The sequence below is a fragment of the Carcharhinus amblyrhynchos genome, chromosome 7 (genome assembly GCF_965287045.1).
Source record: "Carcharhinus amblyrhynchos chromosome 7, sCarAmb.v2.hapA, whole genome shotgun sequence".
NCBI classification, from domain to species: domain Eukaryota; kingdom Metazoa; phylum Chordata; class Chondrichthyes; order Carcharhiniformes; family Carcharhinidae; genus Carcharhinus; species Carcharhinus amblyrhynchos.
The window spans coordinates 6922423-6940984 of record NC_137330.1 but is presented as its reverse complement, the minus strand read 5'-3'; the positions used below and the strand labels follow the sequence as shown (position 1 = coordinate 6940984).

Sequence of the window (18562 nt, the reverse complement as noted above, 5' to 3'; positions counted from 1 at the left end):
CTTTCCCTTTTTCTGCACAAATACATTTAATCATCTTATCACTGACACCACTGAGCCACTCAAATCTTTTCCATCATTCAATTAAATCATGGCAGGTCTGCATATGAACTTTATTTACTCACCTTGGCGATATACCGTCAATACCCTCACCCAATAAAAATCTATCAAACTTAACCTTGAAAATTTTGTTTGACCCCCAGTGGCCCTAACCCTTAGCATTGTGTGGATGTACCTACACCACACGGTCTGCAGCAGTTCAAGGTGGTAGTTCACTACCACCTTCTCAGAAGCAATTAGGGATGGACAATAAATGCTGCCCTTGTCAGTGACACTCGCATCCTGTGAACAGATGAGAAACAACTGATGAAGGAACTCAGTAGAATGAATTCCTTTGCCATGTTGTGTTAACTCAACATTATTATAATTATGCAGTTCTTCCTTCAGGCTTTTCCCTGATTGATTGAAGAAATATATCTTTTTTATCTAGACCTTCCATCTCAGAGGAAGCTACAGGCCAATCTACCTCCAATAATCTGGCGGGTGGGGGGGAAGGAGGAAGCTGATTACAATGGCTCTGGTGCTGAGGCAAGAAACTTCAGAGTCTGGGGAGCTTGGCTGAAACCTACATGAATACATAAAATAATTACATTTTTACAAAGTAATTTAATAAGTCCATTTTTACAAACGTTCATTTTTGTAAGTTGTATTATTACAGAGAAACAAGAAGCAGCAGTCATTTGGCCCTGTGCCGCCATTCATTTTAATCATGGCTAATCATCAAATTCAATTTCTTGACCTCACCCTTCCTCCTATATTCCATGATTCCTTTAGTCCCAAGAGCTATATTTAATTTCTTCTTGAGATCAGATAACAGTTTGGTCTCAATTACATTCTGTGATAGTGAATTCCACACATTCCCCTTTCTCTGGGTGAAGAAATTTCTCCTCACTTTAGTTCTGAAAGGTTTACCCATTATCCTCAAACTATGACCCCTAGTTTTGGACTCCCCCACCATCAAGAGCTTTCTTTTTGAATCTACCCCATTAGCATTTTATAAGTTTCTATGAGATTTCCTCTTACTTTTCTAAATTCCAGTGAATATAATCTTAACCGATTTAGTCTCTCCTTATATGACAGACCTGCCAGCCCAGGAATCAGCCTGGTAAACCTTTGCTGCACTCCCTCTATAGCAAGAATATCCTTCCACAGATAAGGACACCGAAACTGCACAAAATACTCCAGGTGTGGCATCACCCATGCCTTGTACAATTGCAGCAAAATATCTCTATCCCAATGCTCAAATCCTCTTGCTAAGACCACCAACATACCATTTGCCTTCTTTACTGCCTGCTGTACATGCGTACTTACTTTTAGCTACTGATTCATGAGGACTCGCTGAGCATCCACCCCCTCAACTTATACCCATTCCAGCAATAATCTGGTCTGCTCATTACATGTTGATCTGTCAAGAGATGAACTTTAATAATTATATATTTAATGTTATTATCCTGTTTAATTGCTGTTTTGTTTTTGCTGGTATCTGGGCTTTGTTAATTTTCAAGTTTCAAAATGCTGTCACATTGGAACATGGTTTGGGAAGCACTGTTTGATACTCTGAGGGAGCAATGTGGTGCTAAAGCTCTACCAGGGCTGCTGTAAGCAGCCACCAGAAGGCATGCAGGAGCTACCTGTTTTGATTCAGTCTCTGCTCATTCAGCTTCTCACTTGTCTTCAAGTGGGGGGCAATTTTCCCCCCAAAAATCTAAGTGCCCAATGGGCCATGGCCAGCCCTGATCATCCTCCTCCATCCCAACTCCACCAATCCCTAACGCAGAGCAGGTCCCACCATCACCACCACCAACTGGCCCACCTCCCAAAAGGCGCTGCTCCCTAAGGCCCAGCCTCCAAGGCACTGCCCAGTGAGGAGTGCCAGTGTGCTTGGTGGGCAGTGTCAGGTGCAAGGCACCCACACCCACCCCCCTCCCCCAGTTTCTCCCAATCTTGTGCAGATCCCTCATAATTTTAAGCTCCTCCATCAAACTACTTCTCAACCATCTCTAAGAATAAGCCCAGCTTCTCCAATCTATCCACTAACCACAGTTCTTCATCCCTGGAAAGTCTCATAAATCTTCACCCTCGCTAAACTCTTCACATTCTTCCTAAAGTCTGATGCCCAGATTGGACACAATTCTCTGGTTGAGGTCCAACTAGTCCAACTTTAGAAAGGTTCACCATAAAGTCTAGTTTTTGTACTTGATGCCTCTATTTCTAAACCCAGGATCCTGTATACCTCATTGACTGCATTTGCAACCTGCCCTGCCATCTTCAATGATTGTGCCTATGTAGATCCCTCTGCTCCTGGCCGTCTTTTGGATTGTATCCTTTATTTTACATTGCTTTTCCGCATTCTTCCTACCAACATGCATCACTTCACATGAAGTTTATGCTACTAAAGTTTTAAAGCCATCATAATTTGGAGATGCATGTCTAGTTTTCAAAGTGTGTAATCACTAGACTTTAGATTAAATAATTAGGCAATGCTGAAGTATTCCTTTCAATTGGATCACTGACCTTCTGCAGTCCGCCATCTCTGACTCCTCGGGAGTGGGGCTTCCATCCAACTTTTTCCAACCGATGACATACTTATTAATGGCACCCTGGCGGTGATAGGGTCTGGACAGTGATCCTAGGACTTGTTGAGGACTGTTTTGAGACACTATGTAAACTTTGGAAGCATCAAGTGATCCACTGGTTTTCGAAACACGTGGTGAGGGACTTCCTGAATGATGTGAACCACTAAAGAAACAGGTTTGGGAAGGGATGGAAGAGAGCAATGATACAGTTAATAATTCCAACTCTTATTATTAATTAAATGGGATTAATTATTTCTGCCCACTTGCAATGCTTAAAGTCAGTAATGTAACTAATATCTGTATTGCAGAACACTCACATAAGTGTCAATTTGGAAGTGATAAAAGCATGTTATTGAGACAGCTTTTAAATGCAAAAAAAACCCCAAAAGGCAAATTTTGGACAGTTATGAGGAAACTATTTCTGCAAAGTGGGATAGAAGTGATTTTAATTAATTGATGGGTAAGAGAAGCCAAAATGCCTAGAATGATTTGAGAGCCACCTGGCGGTGTGATCTATAGATTGAGGTGAATAGACACACGTAGGGAGGAAATGAATGATTTCCTCATCCATGTTTATGTAAACACATTATGGATGCATAACACATCTGGCTGATGAATATGCAAAGATTTTGATAAGTTTTTCCAAATTACAACTGGAGGACTTATTACTGAGAGCAATCATACTGGACTCTCCTTTCCTATCCAGTGCATTATTATAATTGAACAGTCAGTCAAAAATCTTTACAATTTTCTTCACTGTGAGCTCAAAATCAGAAATTCATTGTTAATGCAGAGGGAAGTAATTCAGCTCATTGTTTCCTGCCTCCACTAGATTCTCAGAGTGCATTCCAGACCTCAACTCTGTTCAGACCTCCCATGCCTTAGGATACCACTAACAAATCTCCTCTTAGCTTGTTTTCTCCAGGAAAAATAGTCCCAACTTCTCCAACCTGTCTTCATAATTGGAATCCTTCATCCCTGGAGCCATTCTTGTGAACCTTTTCTGCACACTCTCCAATGCCTTCACTAGCTGTGCATTTTTGGTCATTTTAATTTAACTTACAACAGGGCAAAAAGCAATGTGAAGTTGAGGCCACAACCAGATCACCCATGATTCTACTGACTGGAAGAGCAGGCTTGAAGAGCTGCAGCTTACTCCTGCTCCCAAGTCCTATGTTCCTACAAAATAGTAGAGTATTCATTCACATAGACAATGCCACATAAACTGAAGAATATTAATTCATATCAATGGCATTGCAACAACTGAGAAAAATTAATGCTCACATACAGTGTTGCATCAACTAGAGAGTATTAATTCATGTAGACATGCATAAATTGAACAGCATTAACTCATGTAGACAGGGTCAAAACCAGAGGCATATTAATTCATGTAGACAGTGTCAGAACTGAAGAATATTAATTAATAGACAGTGCCGCATACACAGAAGAGCAGCAATACATGTAGGCAATATCAAAAACTAAAAAATATTAACTAATAGACAATGTTGCATAAATTGAAAAGTATTAACAACAGTGTTGCATATATGGGGAAGTATTAATTCATGTAGACTGTCACTAAACAGAACAGTATTAATTCATGTAGATAATGTCATACACTGAAGAGTATTATTTAATAGACACTTATATAAACTGAAAAGTATTAATTTATGTAGATAGTATATCTGACATTAAACTGGATTAGTAGAGAGTATTAACCAGAGAACAAAGATTTATGATAATTGGAAAAATAATCAGGGGTTGATAAGAAGCTATTTTTTCTCTTTTATACAGCAAGTTGTTATGATCTGGAATGCACAATGCAAAAGGGAAGCAGATTCAACAGTAAATTTTAGAAGAGAGCTGGAAATATACTTGAAAAGGAAATTAAAATCACTGAGCTATGGGAAAAGAGTAAGAAAATCAGTCTCATTGCATAGTTTATTCACGGCACTGGTATATACATGATAGACTGAAGAACATCCTTCTATCTTACAAGATTCTATAAAGAAGGAATGCCAAGTGTAAATTTTGAAGAACTTTTTCTATAGATTAAGCAGTATATTAATCTTGGCAATGCTTCATGCTTCAGTTCTTTATAAAATCAAGATATTTAAGCAAGTAAGTCTGTACGCAAAAGTATATTTTTTAGTATATTTCAGAAACAGCTAAACTTTATATAGAGGATTGTTGGTGAATGAATTGCTTTACCACAATGAGTAGTTAAGGCAGAGACCATTGCCTTGTCTAGGGGTGAACTGGATAAATATTTGAAACAAATGTTCACAACTAAGGAGAGAAAGTGAGATTAGTGCTGGATTTCTCTAGCAAATTACAGCACAGAAATGACAGGCCAAATGGCCACCTTAAGCCTTGTAAAGCTGGATAGTTCCCAATGTTTACTTAAAGGTTCCATTATGCACTCCAGATTGGACTTTTACAGAATCCTGTGAGATAACTTTTCAGAAAAACACCTTTAACCATCAACACCCATTAGCAAGTCAATGCAGTCCAAATAGTTACATGCACATTTCTGGAGCAGGTGTTATGACCCAAGCCAGAAACTCCAAGGTATTTAATGAAGTTAGCCTAGACTTAAGTTTTTACATTTGAATTTGACATGGGTGAACACAAGGTGTTTCGCTCCAGGTATGATTCAAGTGACTCACTAGGAAGCTTTTATCAAACAAAGTTTATTTAAGAACACAAGTAAAATATAATAAGAAAAAAACAGTATAACTTACTGATTAAAAAATAAACAATCATGACATTGTACAAACCTTAACAGCTAATTAGGATATTCCAAATCAAACACATACGAACATACACTCCTTTCCAGATTTGGCACGAAAAGCAAGTAGGCTCATGTGATGCTGGATTTTGCAGCTACTTATCACCTGCTGTGAACTGATCCTTAGAATGTTGGATTAAAACTCTGAGGTTTCTCAGTCCTGGAATTTTCGGCATGCCCCTCTCTCTCTGAGACAGAAATACACTGCCTTCTTCCAGTAGCTTCCCAACAGCAATTCACAGACAGCAAAATTTTCAACTTGAGAGAGAGAGGAAAACAAGCCACTGCTTTCTGTCTCACATCAAAGCAGCATCTAAACCGAAACTTAAACCTTCGACTTTGCTGTAGGCAAATATTATCCCCCAGGCATCACCTGAACTGTCAATTATCCCCAAATCATGCCCCAGTCAGCAATCCCAAAACCCGAGGACACTGCATTAACTCAGATTAAACTAAACATTTTGTCCATTATATTGCTTCAGTAACAATTTGAGGTTACTGCCTGAAGACATTTCAGTGCCCAAAATAAAATGCTAGGAGCTACAGAGGAAAACCTGCGAAAAAACGGTAAAATACATTTTTTAAAGGCACAGTATCATTACACAGGCAACATTGTACCTGTTTCTTGTCTTGATCAAAGGTGCCCACTCAAGTACTCTGTAAACACCTTACATATGATTATAGTCATGTTACGTTTATTTGCTGAACTAGCAACACTTCATACCTTGAATGTGATGAGATCTCACTGAGATCACCAGTACTCCCTTGGGTGGCGAGGCTTGCAGAAATTGCAGCAGCATAGTTGTGAACAGCGTATGATTTTGCTTGTCCATCCTCAGGCCCTCCATTTTCGGCATGATCCACCCATTGCACCATCTGCTCCGCTCTGCTTTGTACTGCTGACCTGTTGCCAGTCAAATGAACCGTGCCCATCAATGGTGGAGGAATACATGGAGCTGTGTCAATTCCACTATCGGTGGAAGCTCCCTTAATGTATGTCAATCCCAGCAATTCTGGATCCATTAAGTCACCAGAACCAAATTGTTTGTCATCGCTATTGCTAGATGCATTACTAGACAGAGTATTACTGCTGGAATGACTTGAGCAGTTGTTATCTGTAATCTGTAGATGAGGAAAAGGGACACACAATCCAAGAATACTAATTATTTCCTGTAAATTTTTGCACTTAAACATATTCATTTGACAATAATTCTTGTTTCACTCTAAAACCCACTGTACCAGCCACCAAATCTGACTTATGCTCATAGGACACAATTATTAACACATTTTAACTTTCCCATTGGCATTTACAGTAAAAAACAAATCACAAAATAAAATCAGTGAAATTGCTAATGGCTGTATCCTTTGACTCTGGGGCAGTAGGTTATGAAAATATACTGCAGAGTGATCTCATTATAAAAACCAACTCATATGTATTTATAACTAATGGCTTTAAATACAGGTGTACGAGCTGCACCATAACACAAGAGGAACCCAGTGTCTTAACTTTCTCTGGGTTCAGACTATACATGTTAATTTTGACAATACTGCCTAAAACTGACGTAAATACACAGGGAACTTGGAACATGTGCTAATAAACATGGTTCTGTTGCTTTTCCCAAAACAATTTCACAATTGGATAGCTCACTACTAAATCTATAATTACATTAATTGACATGGTTATCTTTGACACAAAGACCATGCGAGATTGATAGAGCTTCTCTTTGTCAACACTATTCTTTTACTGAGCTCAAATGAAAACATGAAGCTGCTTATGGTAATTCTGTTAATTAAATTAAAATGATTGGGAGAAAATGCCCTACCGCCAGGTTAGAACAAATGTCCAATTTGCTCTACATTTAGTTTTGTTTCAGAAACAATTTCCAACAAAATTGCAAAGAGCAATATTTACTTAATTACCAGAAGGACTATTCTGGTAAAGATGTGAAGCAATCTTCAGAAAAGATTTAAAGAAGGAGTGGTTACACAACTTTGCTATGCAGAGCGACCAGAAAAATTATCAAGTTTACCCCTCCAATGCAAACGTTGCTGTAACCAAGGGTAGGCACCAAAGATAGTAGGACAAGTCAAATGTTAACTGTGGGACCCAACATCTAGTTTAAAAAGACAATTCTTTTCTTGCAGCTCGCACAACTATACCTAATGGCCCAGTTATGCAGCAGCTTTTGTAAAATACCATAGGAGTTGAAGTCATACAGTTGGCGTGCTTTCTGATACGTCACCTAATGTGGAGATTAATTGGGTGACAAACCATTACCTCTGTCTGTCCTCAATGAAGTCCAGAACCCACTCCCTATCAACAGTTTAACAAACTTTAACTATTATATGTGCAAGGACAATAAATAGAGCTCCTAATAGTAAATAGTTACAGGACAGGTAAAGCTATGCTTAACGCGTTGTTACATTTTGGGTTAATTAGAGCTATGCACATTGGGTAATTACAATTTAGGTAAACGGAGCTCCATGTGGTGTACAGTCACAGTTGAACTACTGTACAGAATTTAACAGTAGAAATGCTGACCAAATAGTCATATGATACTACTGCGCTGTACCAGTTTGGTGAGGATTTTCTGGTTTAATGGACTATGTGAAGACTCTTCCTCATCCTGAGCCTTCAATTCCACATTATAGAGGTGTGAGTGTGATGTATGAAAGTAACTTTGGGACTCACTCTGTCTTCCTAGCAGGAAAAAAATAGCTCAGTGGTCCCTCACAGGCCCAGTGCAGGTGGTGACTGCTTAACAGATGTGGGGGAGGTTACTCCACATTGAAAGTAGAAACATAGAGCAAACACAAGCATGCTGACAACATTTCATTGAAGGCTACTGAATCTTACATGTAAAATCTTATTTGGAGATTCTTTTCCTATAGTTTCCCTTTGCAGTCCTTTGTAAGAACTCAGCATCTTTGTTGATGGGACATGCCATCTCGCTTCTAAGAGAGAAAACAGTTTTTAAAATAATGCACACTGCTGCCCATTTTTGACTTCTACTGTTTCCTATCCTTCAATACATTGATTTTAAAATATTTATTCTTTATGCTTTTGCCACCCTACCACACATTTTGCCCCCTCTACTCTTTAGAGTCCAAACTATAGGGCTTCTTCTCCTCCTATTCTGTGGATGACACAGCTTCATTGCATATCTTCCTGCACCTTCAACTACCCTTTCTCTACTTTCAAACCCATACTCTACCTCTTCTCCTAATTCTTCTTCAGATCCTCCTGATGAATCTGCTTGACACATCTTAATGTCTTACAGTTGCTTGTGTTTGGACTGTTATTGCTCTTTCTGTTGAGTGAAGGGTGTTGCCATGCAGTGTCCCAGAGTAATCTTTCAACAATTCAATAAAATCCTGAAATTAAAAGTTAACTGTTGTAAAAACCCATCTGTTCACCAATGTTCTTTAGGGAAGGAAATCTACTATCCTTACCTGGTCTGACCTACATGTGACTCCAGACCCACAGCAACGTAATTGACTCTAAATGCTCTTTGAAATGGCCTAGCAAGCCACTCAGTTGAAGGGCAATTAGGGATGGGCAATAAATGCTGACCCAGCCAGTGAAACCCACATCCTATGAATGAATGAAAAGAAGATCCCATATTCTGGATTCCCTAGCTTCAAAAACAATCTCTTGGCCTTAAATCTTTTAGGCCTCTTCAAGACCTTGTATGTTTTTATGAGATTACCTCCCATTCTGCTAAACTCCAGAGAATATAGATTCAATTTACTGAGCCTCTTATTGTACAATGTCTTTCACATCCAATGAACCAATGTAGTGAAGCTTTGCTGCACCAGCTTCAATGCAAGTATATCCTTCCCTTAAATGGAGGTCAAAACTGTATACAGTACTCCTCGTGTGGTCTTACTAAAGCAATGCGAGATTTCCTCATTCTTGTACTCCATACCTTTTGCAATAAAGGTCAATATGCCATTTGATTTCCTAATTACTTGTTGCATTTACATGTTAATCCTTGTGATCCTTGTAAGACTGCAGCCAAGTGTCTATGAGCATCATTATTCAGAAGTTTTAAAAATAAAAATTCTGAATAACCTCACATTTCCTCATATTATACTCCATCTGGCACCTGTTGCCCACTCACTTAACATGTCTATATATTTTTGCTGCCTTTGTGTTCTCCTCACAGCTAATATTCTCACCTAATTTTGAATCATGAGCATACTTGGCTACATTACTCTCAATCTCTTCATCATTAATACTGATTGTCAATAGTTGTTGCCCCAGCACTAATCCTTGCAGCACTTTACTAATTACAATCTGCTGACTTGAAAATGCCCTGTTTATCCCTACTCATCGTTTCTTGTCCATTAAGCAATCATCTGTCCATGCTAATATGTTACCTCTACTCTAAGCCCTAATGTTGCATGTTTGTATGGCACCTTATTGAATGCCCTTTGGAAATTAAAGTATACTACCGTCTACTGGTTGCCTTTTATCTACCCTATTAGCTACATACCGAAAACACACTAATAAATTTCTCTAGCACAATTTCCCTTTTGAAAAACCATGTTGACTCTGATCATGCCCATGATTTTCAAAGGGAGCGATCTTACCAAAAAAATTCAAAATGTCAAATGTACGGGAAAATGGGAGACATTCGCAGGAGGAGGTATGGGCGGGGCCTAAATTGCCCAAGAGGTCAGTTGATAGTAGCAGAGGGTGCGCCATTGCACATATGCAGGTTACTGTGTTCTGAGAGCAGCAGAGAGCTGTCACTGTGTCTGCTGCTATAGGTAGCCCCCATGGCCTAATCACCCCCCCTCCCCCATCGCCAACCAAATGCCCATCACTGGTCTGGCCCAACCCCAATCTGGCCCCATGGGTGTCAGGCTGGCACTGCCCAAGGGGCACCCACCACACCCTGCCCCAACTTCATGGAAGGGAGTGGATTTAACAGCCTCTGGTTCTAACAGCAAGGCTATCACATCTGGTTCCTGTTGATACGGGACCATTCTTCTGTAGAGTCTGTGTGTTATCCTCACTATTTGCCTTCCCACCTATGCCTGTGTCATCTGCAAACTTGGCAATAGTATATTCACTTCCCTTATGTATATAGAGTAAATTACTGTGGCCCCAGCAAGGATCCCTGTGGCACACCACTATTTACAGGATGCCATCCTGAAAATGCACCTCTTATTCCAATTCTCAATTTTCCATCAGTTAGCCAATCTTCTACCCATGCTAACATACTACTCTAAATACCATGGGTTTGTATCATATATGTAGTACCTTATCAAATGCTTTTTGGAAACCTAAGTACATTACATCTACTGGTTTCCCTTTATCCTGCTCATTACCACCTCAAAGAATTTAATAAATTTGCTAGGTATGATTTCGCCTTTACAAAGACATGCTAACTATCCTTTATTATGTTATGTATTTTTAAATGCTCTGCTATTACGTTCTTTATAAAGGACACAAACATTTTCTCAATTATAGAAGTTAAGCTAATAGGCCTATAGTTGCTTGTTTTTAGTCTGCCTCCTTTTTTGAAAAGATGTTATTTTGGCAGTTTTCCAAACCCAGGAGACTTTTCCAGAATTTAAGGATTCTCTGAAGATTACTAGCATCCACAGAAGAGTGACGCTTCAGAGAGAAGAGCAGGGCATAAAGAGTGAGACTTTAGTGAGGAGTGTAGGGTATAAAGAGCGAGACTTCAAGAAGGAAAATGAGGAATAAGGAGCGAAACTTCAGGGAAGAGAGCAGGTGAGAAAGAGCAAGACTTCAGGGAGAAGAGTAGGGTATAGAGTGAGAGACTTCAGGGAGGAGAACGGGGAATAAGGAGTGAAACTTCAGGGAAGAGAGTAGGTTATAAAAAGCAAGACTTCAGGGATGAGAGCGGGTATAATTTCACAGCTTCAGTTTCTAGTGCGCAAAGTCTGAGAGAAAAAAGATTTCAATGGTGTCTTCACCATTGGTAACTATTAGGGACTGTCTGTATAGAGACCTTAAAATAACCCTAAAGTACCCAGCTTATAACTAACTTAGATACTAGCAGAAGGGAAGTAAGGAACTACTGAGTCTACTATTTCTTTCATTCTTAACTGATAGTAATCAAATACATGCTCAGATTTAAATTAGCACCTTAAGTAGGGTGAGAGAAAACATTAATTTAATTAAAATTAATTGAGAAAATTAAGTAGTTACTTCATTAATATACAATAAGAATGGCAGGCTAGGTAATATGCTGCATGCTGGCTGTGGGAACTCCTGTCTGTCAGTGTGATCCAGCACGAATGTGTTTGCAAAGTGCCTGCGGCTTGAGAAGATTTAGCTGAGAGTCACTGAGCTGGAGAACGAGCTGCTTTGTTCCAAGAGGGTCTTCTGATTTGGTCAGGGACAGGAGGGTGTGAGTGAGACAGGTAGGGAGATGATAGGGTAGAAATGGAGGAGCATCAGCCCTTGACATTGTCCAACAGGTTTGAGGTGCTCGCAACCTCTGGAGTAGATTGTGGACTGTAGGGTGGATGACCATGGCACCATGGTGAAGGAAGCCATTCAAGCACTGGGTGCAACAGGAATGTAGTGGTAGTAGGGGTCACTATAGTAAGTAGTACAGACACAACAGCCAAGAGAGTCCAGAAGGCTGTATTGCCTGCCGGTGCCAACATTGGGAACATGTGCTATGGTCCATGCAGGAACTTGCAGTGAGATGGAGAGGACCCAGTGTTCATGGTCCATGTAGATACCAATGACACAGATAGGACTAGAAAGGAGGTTTTTCTTAGAGAGTGAGTAGCAAGGGGCCAAATTAAAAGGCAGAACTTCAAAGATTTACAAGATTGTTAGCTGAGCCACATGCAAATTGGTATAAGGTAAAAACAATTAGAGACTCAAAGGTTGGTTTCATTCCTGAGGCACTGGCATCATTATTGGAAGAAGCAAGACTTGTATCGTTGGAATGATAATCATCTGAACTATGCTGGGGCCAGTGTTCTAGTGAGTTGTATAACTAGGACAGTAGACAGGACTTTAAACTAAACAGTGCGATTGAGTAAGATGTCATAAATTAAGACTGGAAGAAGCAAGAGAGCTGGAAAGTAATAAGGAAAATGGTTATCAGAATGTGGCAGGAATAGACAGAGCATACAGACATAAGAGCTAAGGCTGGAGATTGTGAAAATAATCATATAGATTTAAAGGCACTCTCTGAATGCATGTAGCATTCACAACAGTGTAGATGAATAGACTGCACAAATAGAAGTAAATAGATACATAAGAACATAAGAAGTAGGAGCAGGAGTAGGCCATCTAGCCCCTTGAGTCTGCCCCGCCATTCAATAAGATTATGGCTGATCCGATAGTCGTTCAGTTCCACTTGCCTGCCTGCTCCCCATACCCCTTAATTCCCTTATTGATCAGAAATCTATCTACCTGTGATTTAAACACATTTAATGAGATAGCCACCGCTGCTTCAATGGGCAGAGAATTTCAAAGATTTGCTACCCTCTGAGTGAAGAAGTTCCTCCTCAACTCTGTTCTAAATTGATTCCCCTTATTTTGAGGCTGTGCCCTCTAGTTCTTGTTTCCTTTCTAAGTGGAAATAATCTCTCTTTAAACCATACAGCTTAATTGCCAATACAGGTACGTAGCTGCAAGGTGACCAAGGCTGGGAATTGAAGGTTCAAGGCTATTTGTCATTTAGTAAGGATAGGCAAAAAGGATAGGAAGGTGGTGTTACATTGTTAATAAAGGACAGGATCAGTTAATTTGTGAGAGAGAATTTTAGATTGGAAGATCAAGATGTACAATTAGTTTGGGTGGAGCAAAGAAACAGCAAGGGCAGTAAACTTTAGTAGGAGTTGTTTATAAGCCACCAGGTAGTAAAGGTAATACAGGGCACGATATAGACCAGTGGAGAAGAGGTATATGTAACAAGGATAATAATAATCATGGGGGAACTTCAATCTACAAATAGCCTGGATAAACCCAATTAGCACTAATGCTGAGAATGATGAATTCCCGCAATGTGTACGCAATGATTTTCTAGAACAGCATGTTGAGGAACCAGCTAGAGAACAGGCTATTTTAGATCTAGTATCTTGCAATAAGAAGGGTATCATCAATAATCTCATTCTAAAGCAGCCTTTAGGGAAGAGTAACCATAACATGACAAAATTTTACATAAGGTTTGAAAGTGATGAAATGCAATCTGAAATTACATATTTAATCTAAACAAAGTAAACTATGAAACTATGTGGGGTAAGATGAATGAGGTAGATTGGGGAACTACATTAAAAGGTATGATGGTAGACAGGTGACAGCTGTTGGGAGTTTCTTGAGAATGTTACTAGCAGGACAGATAAAGTAGACCCAGTGGATGTAGTGTATTTGGATTTTCAGAATGCTTTTAAGAAGTTCATATGCAAGAGGTTAGCAAAATTAGAGCACGTAGGAACGAGGGTAATACACTGGCTTAGGCTGAGGATTAGTTAACACATAGAAAACAGAGAATAGAGATAAATGGATAATTCTCAGGTTGGTAGGCTATGAATAGTGGGCATAAGTGCTTGGGCCCCAGCAGTTCACAATCTACATCAATGATTTGGATGTGGGCATCTGGGTAATTTTTCGAAGTTTGTTGATGACGCCAAACTTGGTGGGAATGTGAGTTGCGAGAAGGCTACAAAGGGATTTCAACAGGCTACATGAGTGAGCAAGAGCATGGAACGTGGAATAAAATGTGGTAAAATGTTTTCCTACATGCAAAGTATCTCCTAAATGGGAAAAAAAAAGGGAAGCGTTAGTATCCAAAGGGACCTGGGTGTTCTTGTTTATAAGCCATTAAAAGCTAACATGCATGTGTGACAAGTAATTAGGAAGACAAATGGCATGTTACCCTTGACTGCAGGAAGATTTGATTACAGAAGTGTGGAAGTCTTGCTACAGTAGTATAGAGCCTTGGTGAGACCACACCTGGAATATTAAATGCAGTTTTGGTCTTCTTGTCTAAGGAAGATACACAATCCCACGCAGGCCCTATCCCCATAATCGTATGCATTCATCCTAGCTAATCCCCCTGACACTAAGGGAATTTAGGATGGCCAATCTGTCGAACCAATCTGGACGTCTTTGGATTAAATCGACAGAGTAAATCCAGGAAGGATGCATGCCCTGCTTTTGGGAGTATGGGGGCGGATAATGGTTTTGGCCTACAACCAGGGGTCACAGTCTCAGAATAAGATGTAGGCTATTTAGGAATGAGATGAGGAGGAATTTCTTCAGTAGAATCTTTGGACGTCATTGAGTATGTTCAAAGCAGAGGTCAACAGATTTCTAAATAGCAATAACATCAAGAATATGGGGGATAGGAAGATGGCATTGAGGCAGAAGATCAGCCATGACCTAACTGAATGGACAATTGGTCCTGATCCAATGTATCTATACTGACAGTTTAAAATCACTGGGGTCAAGAGAGATGATGATCATCAGCTATAGCTGAGTTCATCAGCACATATGTGGAAATTGGCACTGTGTTTTTGGATGATGTTGCCTTAGTGTTATGCCACAGGTTAGATTAACTGCAAACTCCTGATTCAGAGATGGAAGAGCTACAACTGAATTAACTGAATAATCATGCATGATAGCATTATTTACTTGTCTTGATTTAAACACTTGTCAGAATTAAATGTTGAAAGCTTGAATTTTCAAGTAGGGGTCATGTTGGATTTGTTGTAATTATAAAATAACAATAATTGAGTGTTTTTAAAATAAATACATTGTTCCAATTTAACAAATCGATTCCAAATGCAAAACTTACCAACACTTCTAGTCCTCTCCAACGTGCCATCTCTTTCTCTTGGTCCATCATACTCTGTCAGAGCACTGGTTGAGCCTTGATGATCATGCAGAACAGGGGACTGACATCTTTTAATAATGAGAAGGATATATTTAAAATCAACAGGATGCATTCTCATTCAACGAAGAGACACACAATTTCCGATAATTGCTGACAACAATAAGTAGCTGATCAAAAATCAGCTTCAAGACTAAATCGGTAAAGCCAGAGTTGTCATTGTAATGGTCATTGAGAGGTCAGGCTGAGGAGACTCTTTAAAAAGTAATCTTAAGAGTCCAGACTTCAATTATGGTAATAAATTTGCACTGATATACCACTGCATCAATTCCTCAAAATTTCCTGAAGCATTTCATGACCAATACATTAGATTTGAAGTACAATCACTAGTTGTATAAGAAAACTGGCAGCCAATTCATATAAATTAAAGCGCAAGAACCAGCAGTTCCAATGAATAACTAACTAAATTGTTTTGGCTCTGTTGTTCAAGATATACTCTTCAAATCATCCACAACAGGCAGAAAAAGCCTGTGATTAACACGACAGCTGAAAAATGACAAAAAAAATCTGCTCTGGTCTTTCTGAATCTGAAATCAAAGTCAAATTTCAGTCAGCCATCCACATAATATGCTATCACTGATTAGTTGCTTAACAGTCACTATACTGCAAGAAGTAAAAACTACCTGTGACATGTTTTGGGACATTCTGAGGCCTACTGTACTTAAATGTGAGTTATTCCTTATTAATTATTGGATGTGTTGAAAGTGGGGCATTTGCTCTTAAGTAATCATCTCATAATCCACTAGGGTACTGAGCAGCACTCCAGCTGAATAATGCCAATTTGAAACAGGTCCTGATGTGGAGATTGTCATAGAAATAAATAACTCATGATATAATTCCTTCATGCCATAAATTTTTTTTTCAGTATAAACAAGACAACATAATACTTGCATAACACAAAGATTCCACTTAGAAATTTAGAATTCAGAAAATATCTTAGTCACACATAGCTGCTGTAAATTACTCCTTGATTCATAGTAACTTTTCCATTTTAGGAAAATCATCTCAGGAAAGATTGATGCCTTACTCTGCATTTGACTCAAAATAGCAAGCTACTGCTTCCAGCCCGACCCTGTATTTATATCTCTGAATAACAAGTCAGGACTTCCTTTGTTCTTCATCTTGCTTCAGTGAAGTTACTAAATAATGCAAAATATTTAATGCAAAACATGGTTCTGAATTATCAGCAATAAAACTGTATTTCTTGGACTTTACTACAAAAATGCATGCTCCAATCAGATTTACAGTAAAGGACTACTCTTCCAGATTATATGCACTTTTCTAAGTAAATACAACATTTACTTATCTATCCACCTACAAAGAAATGGCAATCTCTGGGGAAAAAAAATCTTGCTTTGCTCTGGGAAAGTATCTTATAAACTTATATCCAAGTCGCCTCACTGGGGACATGCAACCTTCCCTTACTTCTACTTCACTTCAGTCTTTCTTTAAACATATAAAATTGCATGTCACAGTTGCATCTGATTGACAAATGTAAAGCAGCAAAGAGATTTCTGGCTTTGGTGGGAACAAAAGATATTTATTGATCAGGGAAACTTAGTACAAAGAAGGTTACAGCTCTGGGCTGACCTGGAGCAGAGCTCCAGTCTTTACATGCTTACATCATGCCATCTAGATGAATCTGCCTGAAGGAGAACTCCACCCTCTTGAGTGATCACTCTCAGTTCCCATTGGTCCTACAAGTCAGGTGACTCATTTCTGCTGTGCTGAGTTAGAGACAGCCACCACATATATGACAAAATCTTAAGCAATTGAGGCCAATAGTTCCCAATCTTTTCATTAACATAGCACACTTCAATGAGACAAACAATTCTATGGCACACCCACTTTTTCCCAGCTGAATTATTGCTCATAAACGTCACATTTCCTTTGTTAGAAACTAGAAGTATTAGTATGCCATTTGGCCCTTTGAGCCTGCTCCATCATTCATTTTGATCATGGCTGGTTATCGAATTCAATAAACTGATTCCCCCCTTCCTCCCATATCCCCTTGATCCCTTTAGCCCCAAGAGCTATATCTAATTTCTTCTTGAAATCAGATAACATTTTGGCCTCAAGTATATTCTGTGACAGTGAATTCCACACATTCCCTTTCCTCTGGGTGAAGAAATTTCTCCTCACCTCAGTTCTAAAAGGTTTATCCCTTATCCTCAAACTATGACCCCCTCACTCTGAACACCCCATCATTGGGGATGTTCTTTCTGTATCTATCCTGTCTAACCCTGTAAGAATTTTATAATTTTTTATTAGATGACCTCTCACTCTTCTATACTCCAGTGAATATAATCCTCAGTGACTTAGTTTCTCCTCATATGACAGACCAACCAGGGCAGGAGTCAGCCTGGTAAACCATCGCCGTACTCCCTCGATAGCAAGGACATCCCTCCTCAGATAAGGTACCAAAACTGTACTCTAAGTGTGGCCTCACCAATGCCCTATACAATTGCAGCAAAACATCCCTATTCCTTTACTCCCTATGAAGGCCAACATACCATTTGCCTTCTTTACTTGAGTGCTAACTTTCAGCAACTGATGCACGAGGACTCCAAGGTCTTATTGAGTATCCACCTCCCTCAATTTAAATCTCACATTTATTCGCATTATACTGAACGTGATAAATATAATGCAGATGCCCACACACTCAGCCTGTCCAAATCATGCTGAAGCATCTCTGCAACCTCCTCACAGCTCACCCTCCCACCCAACTTTGTATCATCTGCAAATTTGGAGATATTACATTCAGTTCTCGCTTCCAAATCATTAATGTAATTAATTATAATAAACAGTTGGGGTCCTAGCACAGATCCTTGTGGAACCCCACGAGTCACTGCCAATGAGAAAGAGACCTATTTATGCCAACACTTTGCTTCCTATCTGCTAACCAGTTTTCTAATGATCTCAAGACTTTACCTGCATTCCCATGTGCTTTAACTTTACATAATAGTCTGTTATGTGAGACCTTGTCAAAAGCCTTCTGAAAGTCTAAATAAACCACATCCACTGGTTCTCCTTGGTCAACTCTACTAATTACATCTTCAAAAAATTCCAAGAGATTCATCAAGCATGATTTCCCTTTTGTAAATCCATGCTGACTTTGTCTAATTTGACCACTGCCTTACAAATGCCAAGTTATGAAATCCTTGATAATAGATTCTGGCAAATTCCCTAGCACCGACATTAGGCTCACTGGTCTATAAAAACATAAAAACTAAGAGCAGGAG

General features: G+C 39.3%; 1 protein-coding gene across 1 annotated transcript in view; it reads right to left on the bottom strand.

The window, feature by feature from the left end:
* Positions 1–18562, bottom strand: part of LOC145345345 (signal-induced proliferation-associated 1-like protein 2) — a 505672-nt gene that overhangs the window by 86305 nt on the left and 400805 nt on the right. Inside the window, exons 13-16 of the mRNA XM_080193160.1 lie at positions 15225–15331; positions 8279–8376; positions 6146–6543; positions 2572–2796 (exon numbers count right to left, since the gene is read on the bottom strand). Of these exons, the coding sequence (XP_080049286.1) occupies positions 2572–2796; positions 6146–6543; positions 8279–8376; positions 15225–15331 (828 nt within the window). The remainder of the gene's footprint in view (positions 1–2571; positions 2797–6145; positions 6544–8278; positions 8377–15224; positions 15332–18562) is intronic.